Below are 19,258 nucleotides of genomic sequence, written 5' to 3'. Positions count from 1 at the left end.
GTCACTTTAATATTTACCGTTCTGGCCAAATAATCTATCTTAAAATTGACACATATATCTCACTATATGGATAATTTGTCAGAAAATAAACTTATTATATTTTGTAAGTTTCTTTGCGTTTTTGCAAACGGAAATTGGAAAATACCTTGACTCCGATTCTCTCATCTCCTCATCGAGCGGAGTTGGGGAGTAATCAATGGAATCTCCATTGCTGGGCAGCCATGGATCGGAGGACAAGTGGCGTTGCAGGAGAGCGATTTTTGTTCCGCTCGGATTACTGGCTACCGTGGGTAGTTTTTCTTATCTTCCTCATCCATTTACTTTGTCTTGTTATATAATTTCTTTTAACCTTCGGGTTTCTTTCGATTCCAGGATCAAAGATTCTTCATCTCGGTATAATTGTTCTAACAAGCTAACGATTCCGGCTTTTTGTTAAGGGTATTTCGGAGTTACTTTTGTTTTACGATAATTCTCACTTTGTTTTAGTTATTCGAAGTTGAGTGGTGCCATGCTTTTTGATTTCGAGACTTGTTCATTGACGTAGATTTTTACCGGAAGTCGAGCTTATCTACAACCCGCCTCTTTTACTTTGAGATTGAGTTCGATCTTATTGGCTTAAAATCTGCAAGTTTGTCTATGGATTTTTGATCAAGTAGTTGGTAAATGTTGCAACGAAGTGTTATGAATATCTTGATTCTTTGCTGTTAATTGGTAGGGCACAAGCACAATGGATTAAGGGTTATAGGATTGTAAAGTGGTAGGTGGCTTCCCTTTCCCTTTAATTGCTTTTCCTGTCACGTTGAAACCCAAACGTTCTTGTTTGAACCGAAGAGAAATGGCAGTGGCACGACACTCTTAGTATATACTATATATACGGATGGATTTTTTTGGTTGTATGTATATGTAAAGTAACTGATGGAGTCCAATCCTTAAGCTTGGTGAATGGTTTTCATTTTGTAGTTGTTGGCCATATACTTGGAGGTTCCATAAATTGCTCAGTATTTCGTGAAGAAAACAAGCACTTTGATGGAATACATCTCGAAAATCCCGAAATTATTCAGTCAGAGGAAGGAGTTGTTGCTGCTGATGATGGCCGCTGCTCTGAAATCGGGGCATCGATTCTTAGGCAGGGAGGGCATGCCGTTGATGCTGCTGTAGCAACTGCATTGTGCCTTGGTGTTGTGTGTTCGCTGTCGAGTGGGATAGGAGGCGGAGGTTTCATGCTTGTACGATCCTCGCCAACTTGGCAGACGATAGCTTTTGATTTTCGGGAAACTGCACCCTTGGCTGCTTCTCAGGTTCAAAATCTCTCTCTTTTGGTAAAATAAATGGATTTCTTTTGGCCTGCAACCCATTTGGTTCAAGCAGGCAAAAGTAGTGTATAAAAGATGAATGTGGAGGGGTGAGACCAACGGAGAAAAGAGAGTGAAAATTTTAAGCTCCTTCTCTTCTTCAAAACTTGTAAGATGTACCTCTTTGGCAATGGGCAGGGTATGTATGAAATCAATGTGACAGCCAAAAGATTTGGGCCCTTATCAATTGGAGTCCCTGGAGAGATAGCTGGCCTCCATGAAGCTTGGTTGAGATATGGCCGTTTGCCTTGGAGGTCCTTAATTGAACCTGCTATAAAGCTTGCAAAAGATGGATTTGCGATTTCTCATTTTCTAGGGGAGGGCTTAGTTTCCTGTGCCAACATAATCCTGAATGATCCTGGCTTGAGACAAGTTTACGCACCAAATGGTGACCTGTTACAGGTAGGCGACACTTGCTACAACATTGAACTAGGCAAGAGTTTAGAGGCAGTGGCAGATCAGGGGCCAGAAGCGTTCTATAATGGAATCATTGGAGAGAAGTTGGTGAAGGATGTGAGAGCAATCGGTGGCATTTTGTCCATGGAGGATTTGAGGAACTACACAGTGGACATAACTGAAGCAATCACTACAGAGGCAATAGGCTACACAGTACATGGCATGCCACCTCCTTCAAGTGGAACACTTGGATTTGCTATGGTCCTGTCCTCTCTCTATTTCCTAGGGGAACTTTTGTTTTTGGATTAGAATTCCTTTTTCTAACAGTAATAATGATTTGAGAATCTATTCTGAATGTGAAACAGGTAATGAATATCTTCAAAAGCTATAATGATCCTGCTGCTACTAAAGGAAGTCTTGGCCTACATCGCCTAATTGAAGCATTGAAGCACATGTTTGCTGAACGAATGAACTTGGGCGATCCTCGTTTTTCAAACATTAACGATTCTGTCTCCTACATGCTTAACCCGTCATTTGCAAAGAAAATTCAGGAAAAAATAGTCGACAACACTACTTTCCCTCCAGATTACTATTTGTACAGGTATCTGCAGAAGGCAAGACATAGCTGGCTTGGAAGTTCTACTGGTTCTACGAACTCAAATTAATGAGACAACTTCTTTTCTTTTTTCCCCCACAATTATCAGGTGGAGTCAGCTAAGAGATCATGGAACCAGTCATTTTTGCATTGTAGATGCAGAGAGAAATGCTGTATCGTTGACAACAACTGTAAATGAGCACTTTGGGGCTGGCATTCTCTCACCTTCTACTGGAATCGTTCTCAATAATGAGATGGGGGACTTCTCTATAGCCACTGATGTATCTCCAGATAAACTCCCTCCAGCTCCAGCCAATTTTATCCAGCCAAACAAGAGGCCCCTCTCTTCCATGACTCCTCTTATCGTCACAAAGGTATGCTTTTCGTTCACTAATTTGTGGTTTTGAATATAAATTTAATTTACTAAGTTCACGTATCAATTGAGGAGAAAATGACATTGCAGGGGTAAATGCACGACTTTGGTATATTTATTCGTTTATATATGTTCCTAACATTCTGGGCTTGCATCAAAATCTGCTTTCCTTTCGATCTTCAATAATCACCAATAGAAATGTTGTTGGAACCTTCATAGGATGACCAGTTGATTGCGGTTATTGGAGGTAGTGGTGGTATGAAGATAATTCCGGCAGTAATTCAGGTTTTTCTTAATTATTTCTCCCTCGGATTGCAACCTTTAGCAGCAGTTCAAAGTTCGAGGGTGTATCATCAGGTCCGTTACTTGTTTCCACACACAATTTTTGTCACAGACAGTGTTCACATTGTAACTTAGCCTTGTTTTCTCTCTGCAGTTAATCCCAAATGTGGTTAGATATGAAAATTTGACATTCATGGATGGGGATCACGTCGAACTTACAGAGGAAAAGAAGCAATTTTTGGAAGAGAGGGGTCATGAAGTGGTAGTTAGTAATATAGCAGGAGCCATGGTTCAGCTCATAGTTCAAAACTTCAAAGACACCATTGATGCAGGTCGAAAGGGAGGAAAGATACCCAATAACCAAACCCTTTTTGGTCTCCTTACCGCGGTCAGCGATCCGAGAAAGAACGGGTTTCCCGCGGCAGTTTAGTTTACTGGCTTCTGTTTTGAAGAACAATGGGAAGAGAAGCGAAAGCAAATGCTTTGGCTCTGACATCAGTTTGTGATCGACTCCCATCTGTCTCTGTAATATAATGTTGTCTATTCTTGTACATGTACCGATTTATAGACCATGTAAAATGTTTATAGTTCGCACAAGAATAGAATAATTGGGCTGTTCTTAAATTACACATAGCCATCTCTCTGTCTTTGGTTGAATGATCAGTTTGAATATTTTCTACATGGCAGCTCACTGTTTGAAGAGAAAGGTGCATCAATTTTAGAGTCACTTCCTTTCACTTGGGAGAAACAGAAGAAAAATGAGTTTTCTTTGAGAATCTCTTTCCCCAATATCATTCAATATTGCGATTTCTAGTCATTCATGTAGTATGAAAAGTAAATGATTGGTTCTTACTTTTGAGCTTCTAAAGAAATTGAAGAATCTGTACAAGTGGTACAAATCTTACTAGTTTGGACATAGTATGTTTGAAAGTGATTTTAATATAGCGAAAAATACTATTGTTATCGCAGAAATCACTCATATTTTAAAACAATAATAGGTGATAGGTGATAGGTGCGTTTTCTTTGTTGGGATATTAATATCCAAAATTTTCAATAAAATCTCATCCAAGTAAAAATATTAGTTAAGTTTTGAAAAAATTTATAAAACAAAAGTGAATATTATCTTAATAACAATATGAAGCAGTTTATGAAAGTTTTAACATAATTTAAAAGCTAATTCGCTAGTTTAGTGGACATGGAAATTTAGAGAAATGAAAATGTAAAAAATATTTGTTTCGAGATTAAAAATTTTCTTTTGCTTTTTTGTCAATAACTAGTGTTAAATAGAATTTATATTAGAAAAATATTAAGAGAAGGAAATCCAAAAAGATTAATTTTTGTTAATACAATGAGTGTCAAATTTTCAATGGTAATTTTAGTTAAGTATTTTCTTTTATGAGTAACTAAAATATTTTGTACAGACACGTGGTAGAATTCGATCATCACACGTGTCTACATCCCGTATCGTACAGTAGACCTTTCCTGGTCTGCGTGAATTCCAAAACTTTGGGCATAAAGGCCGATTGACGCTCACGGCCCAAGCGCTGCGAAGAGATATTTCTCGATCATCATGTACAGAGTTGCAACTTCACGAATCAGGTCTCTGAAGGTTAGTAAACTTGATCCGCGCTCGAAAACGCCTCGTTGACCTCTTTGATTTTGCACGCAAGCGAACGGACTAGTATATGATTCTTTTTCCCCGATGATTTGGTTTTTACATGTCAATTTCTTTAGTTATGGATCCGAATTCGTTTTTCTGGAAGTTTGTCTGTTTTCTCGAACTCAACGTTGTAATTCACAGTTTGCTTCGTTGAATTTCAACTGGAAAGACACCGGATTGGAACGAGAGAGAGTGTTTATATACTCTATGGAGACAACGATAGCGTCGAAGCCATATGTTCAGCACATTGAGCTGCTAGGTTATTAATTTAATTGTTGTGACTTTTTATAGCTTGAGTGTCAATAAGTTAGCGGCTATTTGAAATTATTTAGTTTTTGATGGCTTATTCTTTATTGCCAGTCGGTTAATAATAGTACAAAAAACGCTCATCTTTATCATTGATTAAATCAGTGGAAACCGCACTGTGCATGGTGTAAACGCTTTGCGGAGACGCGTTTGTATATCTAGTTTTTGAGTCTAACATGATATCAAGGGATCTAATTTTATTCTCCAAGCAGTTTAAATCTCTCAAATATCACTTCTTACTCACTTTATATTAACTGTCTACATTAGACCTCAGGAATCAAATGCTTTGGTGGATAATGATGGTAATTTTGCTTTCAAACCATTACTTCAGGTTCAGGGGCACGCACACAATGGACTATACAGATTTGCAAGTTCAAGTGCCGTTGCCTCAAAGCACTCATCTTCTGGGGGCCTCTTTGGCTGGTTGTTTGGAGGCAATTCTACATTGCCTCCATTAGAATTTCCTCTGTCGGATGTGAACCTTCCGCCTCCATTGCCAGATTATGTCGAACCTGGTAAGACCAAGATCACAACTCTGCCAAATGGTGTAAAAGTAGCATCTGAAACATCATCGGTAAGACTGGAAGCCACGTGTATGTAGATATGTGGCTCTCTGTATTTGGCTTGCTCGTGTTCCTCTTACAAAGGGAATTGAACTTGTATTTGTTCAATGCAGAACCCTGCAGCATCAATAGGTCTATATGTTGATTGTGGTTCAATTTATGAGACTCCAGAAACTTTTGGTTCTACACATCTGCTGGAGCGTATGGCCTTTAAAAGCACAAGAAATCGTAGTCACTTACGTGTTGTGCGGGAGGTGGAGGCAATCGGTGGCAATGTGCTGGCCTCAGCTGCTAGAGAGCAGATGGGCTACACCTTCAATGCTTTGAAGTCATATGTCCCTGAAATGGTGGAGCTGCTTATTGACTGTGTTAGGAATCCTGTTTTTCTTGACTGGGAGGTCAATGAGCAGGTCTCTTGGGATTTTTTGCATTATGATTATTATTAATACCTAGTCCACGAATTTCCAAATTATTGAGTGATTGAAGTTTGTGTTATACAGCTTTCACGGGTAAAAGATGAGATTGTTGAAGCTTCCAACAACCCGCATGGGTTTCTTTTGGAAGCTGTTCATGCTGCTGGTTATTCTGGTGCCTTGGCAAATTCTCTTTTAGCCTCCGAGTCTGCTATAAATAGTTTGGGTGGTCCAATTTTGGAGAAATTTGTTTCTGTAAGTTGAATGGGAGTTTATTATATCATATTTTCTCTTATTAATAATTATTCAATGATGTTATTTATTTATTGGTCACGCTTCTGTCTTCAGGAAAACTATTCTGCATCTCGCATAGTACTTGCAGCATCTGGTGTTGAACATGAGGAACTATTATCCATCGCCGAACCACTTCTATCTGACCTTCCAAGTGTTCCTCGTGAGGAGCCAAAATCAGTGTACAATGGGGGTGATTATCGTCATCAAGGTGATTCTGGGGTGCGTATCTTCAATACTGTATACTCTAGTATCCAGTCTTTATACCGAGGTGTTTGTTAAATGTTCTCTCCCTTTCAGGATGGGAGGACACATTTTGCTCTTGCATTTGAACTCCCGGGTGGCTGGCGTAAGGAGAAGGATGCTATGGCCTTAACTGTTCTTCAGGTCTTTACAATGAATATTCTATTGTGGTTAAGTGATCTTTATGACACTTCTGGTCTAGATCATGCACCCATTTGTTGCTTAATCCATTTTTAACTTTATTAAATCTCATATCTCTTAGATGCTAATGGGAGGTGGAGGGTCCTTCTCAGCTGGTGGACCTGGAAAGGGGATGTACTCTCGGCTGTGTAAGTCCTAAATTTCGACTATGATGGCCATTGTTTTTAGATAAACGTAAACCTTTTTCTGCATTTAGATTGCTTAATTTACCCATGTCGTGTGTTTTTTAGTTTTAACTTCTAGGTATTTGTTGATGTGGTGAGTAGATCTTCAGGTCTTAAATGAGTACCCACAGGTCCAGTCAATTTCAGCATTCAGCAGTATTTACAACAACACTGGCATATTTGGCATCCAAGCAACTACTGTAATGAACTACTTCAGATATTTTGTTGTTGTTATGGACCACAAATATTTAACTTGGCATAATGCAAAACCTCTATGTTGTTCTTGATGATAGATTTCTCACTTCTCCCTTTACATACATATATTTTTTGGTTAGGGTTCTAATTTCGTGCCAAAAGCCTTTGATATTGCAGCTAGTGAACTTTTAGCCATTGCAATGCCTGGAAAAGGTAATTTATAATTATTTTTCTTCTCTACATTTCTGGAACAACCATTATATCTAATTTGATTGCTGATAGCAGTTCCTTGTGTACAGTTGAACAGGTTCAGCTAGATCGTGCCAAACAGTCAACAAAGTCAGCTATGCTAATGAATTTGGAATCCAGAGTACGTATGATTATCTTTTTCTTCCTGTTGGCTTACCATACTGTGTCTTAGGTTGATGAAATAAAAAATATTATAGCATTTGAAAATGTTGATCTTTGAGGATGCGTTCACTATTGTGGAGCTGTATTTTGTGTAGGTGGTTGCTTCAGAGGATATAGGCCGACAAGTTTTGACATATGGTGAACGGTATGGTCTAAATTACTTATTGTACTCTGAATCTGACGCATCAAGACCCATTCATTTCTAAATTGTTTCCTTCTGTATTAGGAGGGTGAATCCATTTTAAAGATTTAAGATTTATCAGGATGTGGTTTGTTGTTACTCATTTAAGTGCATTCTGTTCCATGGTCGTATGTCCGCAGTATCTAGGCTGATTAAAGGCAATACAGAATCTGGTCATAGTTAAAGAGTTTTTACTTCTTTAGAGCTATTAAAAGTTGCAAGTATAAAAATGGTTTAGCATGTGAAGTGATTACCTTTCAATTGCGAGGTGAGCTTTGTAATTACAATGGTGATCTGACTTCTAGGCCGTGCTCATTTTAATGTACGCCATTATATAGGAAACCTGTGGAATATTTCTTGAAAGCTGTGGACGAATTAACTCTGAAGGATATTGCTTCAACTGCACAAAGACTTCTCTCTTCTCCATTGACAATGGCTTCATATGGCGATGGTACTTATCTCATGCTCAATGAGAACCTCATGATATCTGTTTATCTTCATTCCTACAGAAAAAAGATCTGGTTAATTAGATGACTTTATGTAATTATTTCTTTATATATTGTTCTGCAGTTATTCATGTTCCAAGCTATGATTCTGTCAGCAGCAAGTTCAAGTCAAAGTGACAAATCGCATTTGTTGATTCAAACTATAGTCTTGCACGGAACATAAAAATTGCTATCTTGAGCCTTGCATGGTCACCCTGTCTTTTGAAAATAAGAAAAAGCATTAAGGTCCAGTTTAACTCAATAATTGGTAAATTTGAGCCAGCACCTTTATGTCATTACCCGATCTCTATTGATGGTATGTTTTATTCCTTCTATCTAATAGAGATGTATTTTTAGTTAACAGTCCCATTTTGAAGAAAGTCCATGTTCTGAAAGCAATTTCAGGATGTTTGTATTTTGAAGAAATATTCTTACGGAGCATTGTAATCTGCCTTGTGAGCAACAATCTGAGTTGGTTTTTTACCTTGTTAATAAAGTTCTCTGTTTGAAACACATGCGTGAGATTTTGTGCATTTTTAAGTTACATCAGTTCTTTTTAAAGTATAGTAAGAGTTATAGCTGAGCTGGGTACCTACTTTGTTAGTTTGAACGGTCAATTTTAGATATGCTTTTTTAGACACAATTAACTTTAGAGAAATTGCAACTTTGTGGCAGAAGATTTGAGTTTAGTGCACAGTTTATTCGTTATTCAGAGCTTTTCTTCTTTTCCTTTCTTTTCTTTTCTTTTTTTCATTTTCAGTTACTCAGATCTCTACTAAAGGATTGGTTGGATACATGCGAGGTATTATTCTCCTAAAGGTACTGTACGAGTTGCTTGAAAAAGTGTATATTTCTTTCTTGAAAGATGCTCCAATAACTTCAAGATGGATATAATAAATTCATGCATAATCGAAAACTTCTAGCTTCATATTCCTTGATTCATTTTCTGCATGCACAGATATCAGTATCAAAACTAATGATTTGGAATCTTTGCCTAAAATATATCTTTTGATGGCCTTCATTTTGATCTTAGTTTCTAGATCTGTCCTTTTGCATTTTTTTATTTTTTTTAATTTTACATGTGAACGTATAATGTATATACGCATGTGTATAAGTATGTTTTGTTATAATTATTAGATTCATAACACAGGAAGAAGGAAATATTTAAGGAAGTATATATGCCTATTGCCTGGTGCGATAAAGCCAATGTTATGTGGGTCCACTGCTCTTGATTTGTCAATGTCAACCAGAAAAGGATAATGTGACAAGCCATATGTAAATAGGGTATTATCCACTTAGGTCTTTACCGAGAATATATACTACTGCTCATTTCTGGTAATTTATGTTTAAAGATAGTTCTTGGTTTCGATTCATTTATATTTAGTTTTAAGTTAGATATTATTCTGGTCCCCCACATATTTTGGTCGGTCATTACACTTATACCATTTTGGTTTATGATAGTAATGATCCTAACCAAAAGCTTATATATGATATGATATCGTGTGGAAGTTGTGTGCCATGTTGATATGTACAAGGTTGAAGCGACACCATGTTAGTTTTAAATGTGACGTATGTCACTTGAGTTCTAGAATGCTTACGTTGGTGTTTAAATTGATGTCTACAGAAAAATATAGGAGCTAAAATGCCAACAAAAGGTAGTCTATTGATGTCTACAAAAAAATATAGGAGCTAAAATGCCAACAAAAGGAAGTCATATAGACTACGGCGAAAGAAACAAAAAGTGGAATTAGAGTTATTGTTACCCAAGTTAGCTAGGAGTAGGGGCTTTAGAGCCTTTTCCCGACCATAGGTTGTTATGCTTAGTTGTAGCGCCCAAGTGCGTTAGCTTTACATTTGTCTTCTTTTTGACTCATTTCTTTGATAAAAACATTTTGGTCTTGTTGATTTATTTTCCGTTAATAAAATATATTATTAGTTGAGTAGCTTCTTATGACATGAGATAGCCACCCTATTATATTTATATTCCTTTCTTTTAAGATTAATATATATATATATGACAAATCGAACTTCACGAAAGAGAGTTTTTTCTTCACATAAAGAAATTGAGTTCATTTTTAGTTGACAGAGAAGGCTTGGGATGAATGAAACAAGCGTTTTAGATGAGATATATGAAGAAATCAACAGATATGGATGGAAAGAAAAGAGCAATTATCTTGGTACCAACATGTTAAAACAATTAAGGATCGTATTCAAATTGCTCTAACTAACATTGTTATGGTGTTTAACAAGTTGTATGTTGCATGAAAATTAAACCTCAAACGATTGGTGAATATAAAGTTTCCTTTGTTTTATGCCAACATAATGTACATATCTCGAGAAATGTGAGTTTGTTCTTATATATATATAAATGGAGAAATCTCGTTCCCACGTGGAAAAAGAAAAAGATCTACCAATAAGGCCAAAAATAAAATTCTGTTAACTTGAGTCTTTCAAATGCAAATACATGGTAGTGTCGTTTCAAGCTAATGACATATATTTTGATGGATCACTGATTTATTCTCCTCTTTTTGTAAGAGCTTGACGCTGGGCTAATTTGTCGTAATTAAGAACTCTCATTTTCCTTTTATCTCCCTTTATATCTCTATAGCCACCTAAAATGATTCTTTCTACACCATGAAGAAAAATGAATGAATTCACCTAGCATTCAAGTTTTCTTAACCCTGCTAATCAAATCAAGTACAGATCTCGACCACACCCATTGTTTCGAGTAGGCGAAAACGAGAATGCTCACACAAGTCTTCGTAGTTTGACCAAATTAAACTACAAGAAAATGGAGTAGTCCCTGAGAAGAAATATATAAAGAAAATGAAAGAAAGAAAAGGGATGCGAGACAAAATGAGGAAGGCATGGGGAGGGGAACGCATCATTTAAGAGAGAGGGGTTTGATGATCATGATTTGGTTGTTGACTGATAATCAGAGCCCAAAGGGGCAAAGGAAAGAGTATATGTTATAAACGTGAAGACTAACACAATGATCTGATGAAATTGCTTTTGTGGGCCACAAGATTTCCCCAATCTTGGACCACGTCATATCCTGTGGGCTCCACCCCCTTTGCCTGTCCACAGTTTTCACTCAAACCCTAATTAATATAATCCTCATTTTTGAAATTTCGGATTAATTATGTTGATATGATTATTAAATGTGTAATTAAAAGGGGTGGTGTGGTGGTGGTCCATCGCTCATTGTTGCCTTGCATATCAAGCAACCTCCTTCTATATTTCTCTCTCTCTCTGCAACATTCATGGCTAAAAAGCATTATGAGCAGCACCACACAGCTGAGTACCCATGTGAGTTTCCTCTCTCTCTCTCTCTCTCTCTCTCTAGGGTTTCCACATGAAGAAATATAGGCTTGAAAAGTGAAACAGTCATGCAAAATGTTAAAAAAGAAAAAAAAAAGAAAAGAAAAGGAAAAAAAAAGGTGGGGTGTAGTAATATTTTCATAATTTTTCCTCAGAATAATCTGAGTTTGTACTCAAAGCTAGGTTTTGCCACGTATAGGTTTATCACTTGAAGTTGGTAGCGGTTTGTTTCCATCTTCATCTCCCAAATCTATCTATCCTATATGTTCGTTTGTGCTCACCAATTTCTGAGAAGAGAGAAATATAGAAAATGAAATATTTTTATTATTTTTTAAAAAACTAAAAACAGTCAAATATTTAATAGTTGTTACGAAGATAGATGCCCAACCACTAGGCATCTAACTGTTGTTCTATTTAGTGAGTTGAGATAAATTCAAAGAAGAAAACTCTAATTTCCAACTCTAATTTAAAAATTTTTACAAGAGAAATTAGAAACTTCTCGGTCTATTTCTTCCTCTAAACTATTTAATAACACATTAGCTACCATATTAGGTAAGTTTATCATAAAATCAACAACAAAAATGTAAAAGAACATAAGAATCACAAAATCAACAACAAAAATGTAAAAGGACATAAGAATCAAATCTAAAACTTTATAAACCACGAAGACTAAATTGAAAAAAATGAGTGAAAATGGAGACGTGGGTGTGGGCTAACAAAAGGAAAAGAAACCAATAACGGTGAGAATGATAGTATTTATTTATATAAAAATAACACGGAAATGAGAAATCGAACTTACAACTTTTTAATTAGAAATATATGTTAATTATCATCGAACTATACTCATTTTGGTCGGGAGTGATAGTGGTGTAGTAATTGGGCCTGGAGTGAGAGTAGAGATAGAGGTAGAGGTAGGTGTGAGAATTAGGGCGTTTTCCGTTTTGGCTTTTTGTAGTGAGTCAAGGTTCAAAACAAGAGAAAAATCAAGTTTGGTTTTTGGTTGCTGTATGTCTCTTTGGTGGTTCCCTTTTTCCCACAAACCGCCTACATAATATCATTTCTTTCTTCTTCCCTCTCCCTCAAATAAAATAAAATTACCCCAAAACCCTTAAAGCTCAGGTTTTGAACCCTCACCCCTTTTCCTTTTCCCCTCTCTCTCTCTCTTCCTTCAGTTAAAGTTGAGAGCAAATTCTGGTTTTTTTCTTTTCTTTTCGTTTCTCTCTTCTTCTTCTTCTTCTTCCTCTCTTCTCTCTCTCTCTCTCTCTCTCTCTCGTGTGAGTTTTTGCTTCAATTTCAACACCTCTTTTTCTTTTTCTTGAAAAATATTTAATGACACGCAAGTTTTGTTAATTTGTTGTAGATTAATTTTGAGGCCTTCTTCTTCTTCTTCAATTAATTAATTGATCAGGCGTGGATATGAAAAGTCGGCTGCTACTGCTCCTCCAAAACGACGTCGTGGAGATCTTAATCACAGCAAATTAGCTAGAGGAGGAGGACGTTTGGGTGAGCATGAGTATGAAGAGCAATCTAGGGGGGTCCACCGCCTCCGTCACCAGCTCCGATCTCATAGATGCCAAGCTTGAGGAGCATCGCAAGTGCGGATCCAAGCAGTGCCCGGGTTGCGGCCACAAGCTCGAAGCCAAGCCGGTAACTAATACAGAATCTCCTGCTCTGAGATATACGATTTTAATTTTTTAATTTTATTATTATTATTATTGTTATTATGTGTATTGTAGGATTGGTTAGGTCTACCAGCAGGAGTGAAATTTGACCCAACAGACCAAGAACTGATAGAACATTTGGAAGCAAAAGTGGAAGGGAAAGAGGATGAGAAGAATAAGTCTCACCCTCTGATTGATGAGTTCATTCCTACAATTCAAGGAGAAGATGGGATTTGTTATACCCATCCTGAAAAGCTTCCAGGTTCTCAGTTTAGCTTTCTTTATAATTATTAATTCATCAAAAATTTGAATTTCTCTTCTCAAATTTCAAAAAACAATTGCCTCTAATATTGCTTACCTTATACATATATTTTTTTTTATTTGTTCTTCCTTTCAAGTTGGATATGACTTTAGGAGAAACCCCATTTTTGCATTAATATGGTTGCACCTAAGCCAACCAACTTGGAATTTTGCTAAATCTTTGATTCTAAAAAAAAAAATTTATATTCTCGACTATACTTACTTCTATTCCTTTAAGGAAGTTTCAATTTTCACTCCTACATTTATTAAATTGAAAAAAAAATGATTTGCCATTTTGACTTGGTTTTAAGTTCAAATATCTCTTTTTTTTTTTGTATTTATGAAACAATTATTCAATGTGGCTGTATCCTGAAAGTGTTTGATTTAGGCTGTTTTAAAATCTATCCAATCTAAATAATCATTTGTTTGAAAAACAAATTTTAAATTCTCTCGTGTATCTAATAGTGGTACATAGAATCTGTTCGAGTCTCTCAAATGAGATCTCAAATGAGATTTTTCGTATTTGTGACGTAATATTAAAAAAAAGAAAAAAAAGGGGGAATTTTGAAATAATCTGGTGGTTGTTTTTGTTATGGGTGGCAGGAGTTACAAGAGATGGGTTGAGCAGACATTTCTTCCATAGGCCATCCAAAGCTTACACCACAGGGACAAGAAAGCGAAGGAAAATTCAAACCGAATGCGACTTCGGAGGCGGCGGCGAAACGCGGTGGCACAAGACGGGGAAAACCCGGCCGGTGATGGTGAACGGCCGCCAAAAGGGCTGCAAAAAAATCTTGGTTCTTTATACCAACTTTGGAAAAAACCGAAAACCCGAAAAAACCAACTGGGTGATGCACCAATACCATTTGGGGCAGCACGAGGAGGAGAAAGAAGGCGAGCTCGTGGTTTCCAAGATTTTTTACCAGACTCAGCCACGTCAGTGCAACTGGTCGTCGGAGAAGGCCGCCGGCGCCGGCGCCGGCGAAGCCACCACCACCGACATTAATGTTGTTCTTAGTAGTAGAAGGGAGAGTGGGAGTGGGAGTTGTTCGTCTTCTCGGGAGATGCCAACCCACAGAGACGAGATGTCCCCCGTGGCCGGCGGCGGCGGCGGAGGAGGGCTTTGTCCTCCGCCGCATATTTCTAATTACGGCGGATTGGAGCATATTCATCAATTCAAAGCGGATCATTTTAGCTTTGCTCCGTTTAGAAGAAGCTTCGACGAGGTTCGTATTTTAATTCCATGCACGTTCTATACCTTATTCCATTTTTTAACTTCTTTTTTGTTTCCAATGAAACAAACATTTTTATTTATTTATTTTTGTCACTAATGTGTTTTTTTTTGTTAATTTAATTGATAAGCTTATTGTTTTTTTTTTCAAAACAATCTGAAAGGGAACAAAATTTTTTATTTTTTTATTTTTTTGAGTTCAAACGAGGGTAAATATGAGAATTTCAAGTAATTAACATTTTAATTCATTGACTTATGCGTAGGTATTGAGTATATTTAAGAGAACAAAAGTTTTGCCAAGAGTTAATTTCTTAACCTCCATATTTTTTAATTAAAATTTTTATAGTTTAAACAAAAGGGTGAGAATAATGATGGTAAAGATTATTTGTGTTTTAATAAGTCGATTGACCCGAAAGAATTAAATATTTCATGAGAAAGAAAAATGAAATATATAAGGAAAGAGTTATTTAGGAATTAGAAAATGAGGATGATCCCATAATTAGGACAAAATAAATGTATGGTTGGAATATGGCCAATTAGAAACAAATTAAGATCTTTATGATTTAATAATAATTTAAAGAGTAAGAAATCAAATTTGGAAAGTTTTTCATGTAAGGTTTTCTGATACCCCATTTTGCTTGCATTTGCAGCATAATTTCTTGGCCCTTATTTGAGTTATTAGGAACATTATAATTGTCATCTAACTAAATATGACTTGCTTACCCACCAAATAGTAACGTTAAATTGACAAAACAATAGCATTAGAAAACAACATAAACAACAAAGAAAATAATAATTAAAAAAAAGCTTGCAAATTAATTAAATAATTGGTTGTTTTTTTAGTTTAACGAATTATGAGATGGAGATTTCAATAATTTTTGGTCATGATATACGCATTAACTAATTGAGCTATGCATAGGTTGGGATTGGAGAGGCTTCAACTGCAAGAGCAACTACTCCGAACGAAGAGATTGGAGATCATCACCACCACCACCGCCACTTGCAACGGCAGCACCAACACCATCCGATGGCGACCACTGCCTTTCAAGTCACCCGTCCTTCGAATCCAATCTCCACAATCATCTGTCCGCCTCCGCTCCACCACTCCTCGATCATTCTCGACCACGACTCGTACCGCGTCTCTCCATTAATGCTGCAAAATGAAAGCTTTCAGGTACGTATATGGTGTTAATTTAGCTGAAAACTTACAAAGATATGTCACCGTACAACCCTTTTCACTTTCGAATATTATAAGCTTTAAGGAAAGAGAGAAGAGGAAAAAAAGTGAGAGAAGATTATGGTTTTTTCTTTACAGCAACATCAACAGCAGCAAGAACAACAGCAGCAACATCATCATAAGATTGGAGGGAGGTCTGCTTCTGGTTTGGAAGAACTCATTATGGGCTGCACTTCATCTAATATCAAAGAAGTAAGTTTCTAAATTCAAACTTCAATTCTAAAATTGCCTAATAATACCCGATTGGTTAAGGTTTTAGTAACTTGGAATCTCACTCGAACTCGAAAAAGGAAAAGAAAAAATTAAATGAGGAATGTAAAAGATACCTTAATTATATTAAAAAATAGAGGGAAGGAATATTTATGTAAAAGGAAGCTGAGGAGAAACAAAATAAAATAGAATAAAAGAAAGAGGGAAAGAAACCAAATTCTTTATTGGTATTATATTTTGAATTAAAGGGTATGGAAACAGCCATCCTTTTTCTCTTTTATCTCTTCTTTTATTATAGTTTTCTTCTTAGAATCTAAGTTTTAGTGTTTTATTTTATGATATAGAAAAAGCAAAACTCAAACTCCAGACAAGAGAATATATTCTGCTTCATTTAATTTGGAATGGAACAGCTCCCTCAAAACCATTAAAAAAAGAAAGTTGAAAATTTGAAATACAAATCTCAACTTCCTTTTGCTAGCCATAGTGGGTGTCCTTTTTGTTTTCATTTCTTTAATGGCAGAAGTTTTGCTTAATATCATAAGTTAATTAAACATTCCCATTTTTGGGGTTTTGGTGGATCTCCAACTTTGTCATTTTTTAAAATTAAGAATGTCTCTGATTTTGTAGGATATATGAATTGTGTTTTAGAGTTTATAATAATATTGGAGATTTCTTTTACTTTATTAATTTTGTAGCCTAAGCAATAGCTTTTAAGTCGAGGGATATTTTAATATTGAATTTGTATCAACTTTCGTACGTCTTTCCCTTTCGGTTTTTAGGCATTGAATAGAAGTAGAGGTATCTTAGCCAATGAATTAAGTCTACATTAGCACACTCTCGTGACGAAGAATATGATTTATATAGAGATAGAATTATTATTTCCTGGGCAGAAATGGAATTTAATTTGGAAATTATAAGAGTACATGAAACCCTAATTTTAATATATTGGTATTGTGTATTTGCAGGAGTCAAGCATGGGAAATAACCCTCAAGAAGCAGCAGAATGGATGAAGTACTCCCCTTTCTGGCCTGACCCTGACAACCCAAATCATCATTGATAGAAGCAAAAAAAGGAACCATTTAAAAAAAAAAAGAAAAAAAAATCTTGAGAAAAAAAAAACCCCTCAAACTTCTTCTTCTTCTTCCTCACAGAGACAAAATTATTATCCTCATCATTGTTACTTTGTAGCTTCTCTTGAAAAAAAAAACCCTCCTCAGGCCATAAACAAATAATCCCATTTTTTTTTTTGTTTGCTTTCTCTTAAACACACAGTCCATGCTGGAAAGAAGAAAGAAAAAAAGAAAAAAGAAAAAAGAAATCTAAAGGAAGAAAAAAGAAAGGGTGCAGCTTTGGAGGAGAAGGCAAAGGGTCAAAGCAAAGAAAATCTGCATGAAAATCATCACCCTTATGATTACAGTATCATCTTCTTCATCACCCTTATTATTCTTTCTTTTAATTTTTGTACAGTTCTTCTTTTGTTCTTTTTTACCCTTTTGTTTTTGTTTTTTACACAGAAATACACCAGAAATTGATATATATCATTGAGCTTGTATTTGATTATTATTTATGTTCTTATTTAGGAAGATATATGGAATTACAGAGAGAATATTGTTTAAAAATTTCTCTCTCAATTATAAAAATTGAACAAAAGATCTCAGTTGAGGAATTTTTCTCAGTGCCTAAACTTTTGGTCTCTTCACCTTTGTAAGCACTTTGGAGAAAATTAGATGCTGTCTAGCTAGTCATTGTGTAACTATATTATTATTAACTTCTTAATTATAATTAGCAATGTCAGATTGACAATGTTAGACAATATTATTTGGACTGTAATTAGATTTAGGTTAGGATGTAGTTTAGAATTAGATTTCCTATTTATTCAGGGATTGATATTAGTATAAATATGTTATTAAGTTTGTATTCGGAGTAATTCTCAATTGAATGAAGTTCTATTTGTTATCTTCTCTATTCCCTCCTCTTTTTTTTTTTTTTTTTTTTTTTAATCTATCTTCTCTACTTCCCCTAGCTAGTACATTAGCTACATTAGCTAATGAAGTTCAATATTATTTGTAATGTGAGATGAAATCCAGTACATTAGCTAGTTTATATGACCCTCTCCCTCAAATATTATTAATTTCTTTGTTGGGAGGCGTTTGAGGTGTAAGTGCGACATTTTAAACTTAGAGGGTAAGTGGAAGGATTCAGAAAATTTGAATCTAGAAAACCTAGGTTTGAAATGTAAGTTCTTTATTTGGTGTATTCTTCACCGTGCTTTAAACACCCAGGAAAAGCTACAGCGTCGCGCCCCAAATTTATAGTTGGTCCTGGGTGTTGTATTCTCTACAAATCGGCCTCAGAAAGCTTGGACCATCTATTCTCATTGCTCACTCACAGCTGGTCTTTGGCATCGACTTTTTGCTGTTTTCCATACATCCTCGGCGCTGCCCAGACAGATTGATCTTTTCATTTGTGAGAGTCTCTCCCCCCACTCACAAGACAAAGGGAGGTTTTATGGAGTAATACGGTTAGCGCCGTTTTGTGGCATGTCTGGTGGGAGCGCAACAATAGAACCTAATTCACAGGCTCGTTGCGAGAGGACATTATAATTTCTGTCTCTCTTTGATCCTCAAAATCCTTTCTATTTTGTAATTATGATCTATCTACCATTTCACTTAACTTGAGTGCTTTTATCTAAGTCTCTTCATTTTGTATATATTCCACAAAAAAAACGTGCTATTCGAGTTCAGAAAAAACCGTATTCAGGGTGTCGGTTTTGAAAACTGTGCTTGAGCTGGGTGGTAGGAGTGAAATTTGATTTATTTCTTTGTTATTTGTAACCAGCTTCGACAATATTATTTAAGATTTTCTTTTTCCTTCCAATGTCACTGTTATAATGTTTTTTTGGCCCATAAAAAGCAAATGAACTTTAGAGTACATCTCAATGGGAAATCACGACATGGTGGCTCTCTCCATATCTCAGAATGTGCTTTTGAATTTTCTACTTTTTATTCTTTCTCGTCGAACCAAGACTATGACTAAGAGTAGGGTTCCGACATGTCGTTTTTGCTTTGTTGAGGGGTCGAATTTTATTAATTTAGAAGATCTCCTTTTTATTTTTTCTCTCTGTGTAAGAATAACGTGGGGGGTTTCATACTTTATGTCAGTTTTCTTGTTTTTTGGTATGTCGGG

At 36.0% G+C, this 19,258-nt stretch overlaps 3 protein-coding genes across 7 annotated transcripts; all 3 read left to right on the top strand.

The window, feature by feature from the left end:
• The first annotated feature begins 98 nt into the window (after nt 1–98).
• On the top strand, nt 99–3,627 carry LOC111021933 (glutathione hydrolase 3). 3 transcript variants are annotated; one of them, XM_088128228.1, is made up of 8 exons: nt 151–286; nt 373–438; nt 961–1,298; nt 1,491–2,009; nt 2,114–2,349; nt 2,453–2,717; nt 2,936–3,073; nt 3,153–3,627. In XM_088128228.1, exons 3-8 carry the CDS (start codon nt 1,221–1,223, stop codon nt 3,426–3,428), a joined length of 1,512 nt encoding a protein of 503 aa, XP_087984354.1. In that variant the 5' UTR covers nt 151–286; nt 373–438; nt 961–1,220; the 3' UTR covers nt 3,429–3,627. The 3 variants fall into 3 exon arrangements, with proteins under 3 accessions (XP_022154759.1, XP_087984354.1, XP_087984353.1); XM_088128227.1 differs by having other exon boundaries at nt 154–290; XM_022299067.2 differs by lacking the exon at nt 373–438 and having other exon boundaries at nt 99–290.
• An 862-nt stretch (nt 3,628–4,489) lies between these two features.
• Nucleotides 4,490–8,624, top strand: LOC111021899 (mitochondrial-processing peptidase subunit alpha). Of its 2 annotated transcripts, XM_022299017.2 has the most exons (14): nt 4,517–4,607; nt 4,800–4,917; nt 5,296–5,479; nt 5,641–5,937; nt 6,028–6,195; nt 6,289–6,453; nt 6,532–6,618; nt 6,737–6,803; nt 6,942–7,039; nt 7,175–7,247; nt 7,334–7,404; nt 7,541–7,590; nt 7,965–8,077; nt 8,197–8,624. In XM_022299017.2, exons 3-14 carry the CDS (start codon nt 5,468–5,470, stop codon nt 8,247–8,249), a joined length of 1,254 nt encoding a protein of 417 aa, XP_022154709.1. In that variant the 5' UTR covers nt 4,517–4,607; nt 4,800–4,917; nt 5,296–5,467; the 3' UTR covers nt 8,250–8,624. The 2 variants fall into 2 exon arrangements, with proteins under 2 accessions (XP_022154708.1, XP_022154709.1); XM_022299016.2 differs by lacking the exon at nt 4,800–4,917 and having other exon boundaries at nt 4,490–4,607; nt 5,296–5,538.
• Nucleotides 8,625–11,319: 2,695 nt separating this feature from the next.
• Nucleotides 11,320–17,632, top strand: LOC111021908 (NAC domain-containing protein 75). 2 transcript variants are annotated; one of them, XM_022299033.2, is made up of 7 exons: nt 11,320–11,420; nt 12,841–13,079; nt 13,169–13,355; nt 13,997–14,619; nt 15,544–15,798; nt 15,940–16,053; nt 17,037–17,632. In XM_022299033.2, the coding sequence occupies exons 2-7, from the start codon at nt 12,942–12,944 to the stop codon at nt 17,127–17,129; spliced, it is 1,410 nt and encodes a 469-aa protein (XP_022154725.1). In that variant the 5' UTR covers nt 11,320–11,420; nt 12,841–12,941; the 3' UTR covers nt 17,130–17,632. The 2 variants fall into 2 exon arrangements, with proteins under 2 accessions (XP_022154725.1, XP_022154726.1); XM_022299034.2 differs by lacking the exon at nt 11,320–11,420 and adding an exon at nt 12,211–12,706.
• The last annotated feature ends 1,626 nt before the right edge of the window (nt 17,633–19,258 follow it).

The sequence above is a fragment of the Momordica charantia genome (assembly GCF_013281855.1).
Source record: "Momordica charantia cultivar OHB3-1 chromosome 8 unlocalized genomic scaffold, Mcharantia_2.0 BLBB01000008.1, whole genome shotgun sequence".
Classification (NCBI taxonomy): Eukaryota; Viridiplantae; Streptophyta; class Magnoliopsida; order Cucurbitales; family Cucurbitaceae; genus Momordica; species Momordica charantia.
The sequence above is the reverse complement of the archived record's forward strand: the minus strand, read 5'-3'. Positions and strand labels throughout refer to the sequence as shown.